Genomic DNA, 6,651 nt, shown 5'->3' on the forward strand with positions numbered 1-6,651 from the left:
ATTAAATAATAATTTAATTATTTTTATACTAAAACTATAGAAAAAATAATTATTATAATCTTTTTAATTTTTATAATCTTAACTATTTTAATTATTTTATATATAAAGATATCTAAGTCTAAGATATCTGATTTAAAGAAGAAGAATAATAATATTAATATAAAGTTAATATTAAAAAGCAGATAGTAAAGATAATCTTTAAAAGATATAATAAACTATAATTATTAATAATATTAATTAAAGTATTCTAATAGTTAGATAGATAGTAAATATATATATTATAGAATTTTAAATAATTATAAATTATATTTTTATTCTTACTTAATTTCAAAGCTGTAAGATTTAGATTAGATATCTAAATAAGATATTTAAGAATATTAATCTAAGAATAATAAGTAAACTGCTATATTAAATTAGTTTATTTTATATAAAAATTTTTTAAAACAGTCTAATATCTCTGCAGTAATATTAGATAATAATAATTTTTATTATTTAATATAATATACTATATTAAATTCTATAAAAAAAATAATAAAAAAAAGTAGATATTAAAATATCTGTTTTTCTTTTAGTTTCTTTATACTAAGATAGACAAAGATATTAATAATATTATTATATCTATCTAATCTATAATTCTTGATATAAAAATCTTAGATATAAAAAATTAATAAATTTAAGATTCAGAAGCTAATTATTATATTATCTCTGATTATAATTATTTTATTAATTATATTCTCTATTAATTAAATAAGATTTTATATTAATTTAATATTTTTAATAGTACAGCAGATTATATTCTAAATTATAATATAATTTTTCTTTATTTTAATAATAATTATAAAGAATAGATAAAGATATATAATATTATATATTATTATTCAGATATAAATTTTAGAATCTTTAATAAAATCTTGATTTATAAAATATATAATATATAGAATTATTCTAATATTATTATTTAAAGTATCAGAATTCAGAAAATTATTAATAAAATTTATAAAAAATATAGAGTTTTATTTATTAAGTTAAACAGATATAAGAATTTAAAAATTATATTAATTATAATACTTAATCTAATATTACTATATTAATAACTAAAATATATAAATATTCTTAAGTTAAAAATTATTATAATAGTTAATTAACTTAAGATTAATAATTCTATATAATCTAATTATAAATTATATTTATTAATAAAGTCTAAGCAAGTTATTAGCCAAGATTTAATTATTATAGATATAAATCTCTTAATATTATAAACTACTAACACCCAGTTAATAAAGCTAATAAAATATAATAAATATTATATATATTTAATTATAGTTAATCCTGCTACTTAATAATTTAAAGTTTATTTTTTAAAAATTAAGAATATAGATACTAAACTAAAGTATTTTATTAAAAAATATAAAATACTGACTAATAAATAAATATAATACTAATATCTTAATAAAGATACTGAGTTTAATTTTTTTACTAAATAAATTAGAAACTAATTAATATATATTATTTTAATACTATATTATATATCTGAGACTAATAAATCTTTGGAATAATATAAAGATTATTTTAATTAAATAATTTATATAATAATTATTAATAATAATCTATCTAAGAATATATAATTTTTTATAATTAATACTGTTAATCTGATTATTAATTAATTAATTTATTTAAATAATAAGATTAATAAGTCTCTGCTATAGAAATAGTATAAATATTATAAATTATCTAATTTAAAGTCTATTCTTAATTTTCTGTATATTTTTAAATATTAGATATATATTTATTTATCTAAGAAGATATATATATAGACAAGAAAAATATTTTTAAGAATAATTAAAAAATACTTAATTAAATATAAGAAAAAATATAATTATATATTAAAAATTTAAAGTCCTTTGAATTATAAGATCTATTAATTATATTATATTAAACTATATAAAACAAAGATATATTATAATAATAAAAATAATCCAAATTCTGATATAGAAATCTTTATAAAATATTAATTATAATTTATTAGATCTATAAAGAATAATTCTAATTATTATATTATTTTATTATTTATAACTAAATATAAAATAATTATTAAGAGTTTTTAGATAAAAGATTTATTACTAATATATAAAAGAGTTTAAATAATCTCTTAATTATCTTTAGAATTATATTTTATTTAATTAATTATATTCTATCTAAAAGATTCTTGATAAGCTAAAAAAAATAATAATATTATTTAATTTTTTATTAAACTTAATATTATTTAATCTTCTATCAGACTTATTCTTTTCTCTATTTATAAAAATATTAAAAAATAAAAAAATATCTTTATAACTCTTCTTAATAATTTTGCTGATTATAATATTAATAAAGATTAATTATAATAAATTCTAATAAGAATTATTATAGTCTAAGATTTCTTAATATCTCAGAAAATATATCTATTTTATAATATTAATTAAATTACTATTAGATATTCTTATTTTAATAATAATATTATTCTGTAATCAAAGAGAGTATATAATTTTTAATTAAAAAAAATACTTAGAATAAGTATATAAGTGTGATAGGATCTACTTGTCAGGGTAGAAAGCCTGTCGACTAGGTAAGGAATCAACCATGAAACACCGTGTATTCGTTTGATAATGACAAAGGTAGCCTATATCCACGAGATAGACTGATCCTTGAAGGATCAGTAGCTCCTTACAGAGGGATCGGCACCTTATAGGTGCCGGAGAGGTGTAGAACCACTATTGATGACCTCACGACTCTCACAACCACTATAACACGTCATCCCGATGACACGACTCTCACAACTACTATAATACGTCATCCCGATGACCTTTATCCCGATAGCTGGTTTATTCTATCACAAATGGCGCCCTCCTCCGCTGGGACGAGCCACCTGGCTCGGGTGTTGGGGATAGCCTCATGTGTTCCCGATTCGGAACGGTGGGGATCCGATAGCGAAAGGTGGGGAACTCGCGGGGTACACAGTATGAACAGGGTCACGTGCCGTTTCTGTATAGCTTCATGAGTGTTTAGTTGTGTTTGCATGGGTGGATCCCCTGCGAAGAAGTGTAAACAAAAGAATCTCTCGTGTTGTGTTTGCATGGGTGGATCCCCTGCGAAGAAGTGTAAATAAAAGAATCTCTCGTGTTACTTCTCTTCCTCCTCCTCTTCTACTTCGTGGTCGTCGTTCCTTTAGTGGTTTGTGATCGTTCCCTTTACATTTCTTCGTCGTTTCGCGTGATCTTCGTCGTTTCCATCTATACTGCATCGCTGTCATCCCCTTCTTCGTCGTCTAGCTCAGGCATCGGGAGCGGTTCTTCATGATCTCTTCCAGTGTTCCACGGTTCCAACAAGGAGACATGGAATACATTGTGGATTCGTCCATATTTCTCAGGTAAACATAACCGATACGCCTGAGATCCGATGCGTTTAAGGATCCGAAAGGGTCCTATGAACTTCGGAGCCAGCTTTCTCGGTTCTTTGAGTCGTAAGTTCTGAGTCGATAGCTTAACTAGATCCCTTTCTTTGAAGTAGAATGGCTTTCTGCGCTTATCATGGTGTTTCTTTTGCTTTTCTGTAGCCATTCGCCATGTCTTTTGTAGCTGTTCTCTCGTTTCTCTAAGTTTCTCGATCCTATCCTGTACCGCTGGGACTTCTCGCTGCTGAGAATCGGCCTCGATTCTGATATGAAAGTCCGGCGAAAAGCCATAAAGGATATTGTGAGGTGATTGGCCCGTGGTTGCATTATCTGCGTTGTTGCAGGCGAATTGAGCACTTGGAAGGATTGATGGCCAGTTGGCATCATACTGGCTGGAGTAGCATTGGAGATAGTGTTCGAGTGTTTGGTTCATCCGTTCTGTTTGGCCATCGGTTTGAGGGTGGAACGCAGTCGAAAGCTTCAAGGTTATATGGCTATTATAGGCTAAATTTGACCAGAATTTGCTGGTAAAGATCGATTCTCGATCAGATACGATCCCATTTGGGGGTCCGAAGATCAATTCAACCTGTTTATGGAACAGTTTGGCAAGGTCTGGGGCAGTTATCGTGGACGGAACAGCAAAGAAAAGACAGTATTTCGAGAATCGATCGACAATAACTAGAATAGCATCAACAGTCTTTCTATATTGGATGATAGGGGGCAGCCCTGTAATGAAATCCATTGCCAATTCGGCAAAGGGATGTAATGGAATCGGTAATGATTCAAGACTGCCATATGGTTGATGCTTTGGAGCAGTGGTTCCTTGGCATATTGGACAAGTTTGGATGTATTCGGCTACGTCGTGCTGTAATCCGTTCCAGTGGAACTTTCTGCGTAGCAGTGCTTCTGTTCGGGTCTTTCCGAAGTGTCCCGCTAACGGATCGTCATGGTATAGCTTAATAAGCGTCTGACGTAGTGTCTCAGAAGAGGGGATATAGTATCGGTCTTTGAAACAGATATGACCAGTTGTTTTAATGATCCAATGCTTTTGGCCCGATTGCTTTTGTTGAATAGCAGCCTTTCGCCGTTATATCTCTGGATCATCGTTCTGCAAACGCAAGATTATCTCTTGAAGTTCGGAATTACATGTATCCGAGTACGAAACTTCCGCGGCACACACTCGTGACGCCGTAGATTGGGGAATGAATCTCTCTCGAGATAAGTTCTCCCAAGCAGCCCAGTCAGCTGTCTCTATACCGGCTCGACCATTGGGGTTCTTTGAGCTCAACGCAATGCGGGTATCGAACCCAGGGTAACCCTGCGCATCTCGAGGTTCGAACTGGGTTTTTTCTTTGACAAGATCCCTTATTGTCAGGGATGATACGCCCACGAATCGCGCTCGAATCGGGGTCAACAGTTTCTCTTGAGGAGCAGGTTTCACTTGAGATTCAGAAGGCATTCTGGAGGGTCCATCTGCTGGGTTTGATTTCTCTGTTCTATGTTTAATGATGAAATCGTAGGGGATTAGACTCATAAGCCATCGAGCTTGCCTCCCGTTAACCCGGGTTTGACGCATAAAAGATTGCAAGTTCGAATGGTCTGATAGGACCTCGATTGTTTGGGGAGCGCCTTCTAAATATTGTCGCCATTGTTTAAAAGAGTAAACGATAGCGAATAGCTCTTGATCTGGAGTATCATAGTTTAGCTCGGCACCGGAGAACTTACGGGACCAGAATGCAACTGGATGGAATACACCCTTGGTGTCAGATTGGGATAGGATGCCACTCATCCCTTCTTTTGACGCATCAGTTTCTAAACGGCGGGGTTTTGTAGGATCAAAATGCATTAGTAAAGATGCTTGTTGAAAGGCAGTAATAAGGCGGCGGAAAGCAGTCCGTTCGGTTAAGGTTAGATGGATCTTCCCTGGCTTCCGCCCGTTGGTTGTTCCACGAAGCAAAGAAGTAAGGGGCAAGGCAATACGAGAGTAGTCTTGAATAAATCGTCGGTAAAAGTTGCAGAATCCAAGGAAGACCTGGACATCATGGTAACTTTCGGGAATCGGCCACGAAACGATGTCGTTTACCCGTCGAGGATCCATGGATACTCCGTCAGAGTCGATGATGTACCCCAGGAATTCGACTTGGGATTGGTAGAATGAACATTTTGATGGTTTTGCATAGAGCTGAGCTTCTCGAAGCCTCTCCAAAACTTGATGAATATGCTTTGTATGAGATTCCTTATCTGACGAAAAGATGAGAATATCATCCAGATACGCTATACAAAAGTCATCGAGGAGTCCTCGAAGCGCAGTATGCATATAGTTTTGGAAAGTTGCTGGAGCGTTAGTCAATCCAAATGGCATGACCGTGTATTCGAAGTGGCCGTATCGGGTGCGAAACGCTGTCTTCCATTCATCGCCTTCCTTGATGCGGATTCGGTAGTACGCATCCTTGACATCGATCTTTGAAAAGTAGGTACTTCCCGAAACCCTGTCAAGAATCTCCGAAATAAGAGGTAAGGGATAGCGATTCTTGATAGAAACCTTATTAAGACCCCTGTAGTCTACGCAAAGGCGTAAGCTACCATCTTTCTTGGGTACAAAGAGAATAGGGGCTCCAGCAGGGCTCTTTGAAGGTCGAATTCGGCCTAGTTTCAGGTTCTCTTCGATATATTCTCGTAGGATCTTAAGTTCAGCTTCGGATAAGGGGTATATTGGACCGTAAGGGGGTGTTTCATTAGGTTTAATGTCAATGGCGTGGTCCGCAGGGCCATGAGGAGGTAGCTGTTGGGAGGAATCCATAGAGAATACATCTTGAAACTGCTTGAGTTCAACGGGAATTACCTCAGGGTTCGGTGACGAATCGCGAGGTTCTTCTTCTGGTAGCCAGACGTCTTCGGGGAGCTTAACAATGGCGTACACTCTTGCTGAGTTTCGAGTTGCTTTAGTAAATTGAGTAACGGAAAGCAGCGAAATAGACGGTACGCTAAACCACCACTGGCGGTTCCATGCTGATAAGGTAATATATAGATCGTGAAGCGTAGTCATTGAAGTAGTACAGGGCTGCCTTCCAGTCGGGGGTCCCGGTTAATCCCTACACAATACCGTTCGAAAGTACGGGTGCCTCCTCGCGAATCAGTAGCGGTAATAGGGACTTTCCATACACCATAGGTAGGAGTGGTGATTCGATTGATGGCTTCAATCTTTGGCGCAGTAACCGGGG

General features: G+C 33.2%; 1 protein-coding gene across 1 annotated transcript; it reads right to left on the bottom strand.

Annotated features, from left to right (window-relative positions):
• Positions 1-2,645: 2,645 nt before the first annotated feature.
• On the bottom strand, positions 2,646-3,145 carry BO70DRAFT_367026 (uncharacterized protein). Its single transcript, XM_025544481.1, has one exon. It carries the CDS (start codon positions 3,055-3,057, stop codon positions 2,845-2,847), a length of 213 nt encoding a protein of 70 aa, XP_025394275.1. The 5' UTR covers positions 3,058-3,145; the 3' UTR covers positions 2,646-2,844.
• Positions 3,146-6,651: the final 3,506 nt, after the last annotated feature.

Source organism: Aspergillus heteromorphus (assembly GCF_003184545.1).
Source record: "Aspergillus heteromorphus CBS 117.55 chromosome Unknown BO70scaffold_64, whole genome shotgun sequence".
Classification (NCBI taxonomy): domain Eukaryota; kingdom Fungi; phylum Ascomycota; class Eurotiomycetes; order Eurotiales; family Aspergillaceae; genus Aspergillus; species Aspergillus heteromorphus.

Coding starts and splice junctions, on each gene's coding strand:
- BO70DRAFT_367026 (XM_025544481.1), bottom strand. CDS start 3,057: ATGCAAACACAACTAAACACTCATGAAGCTATACAGAAACGGCACGTG.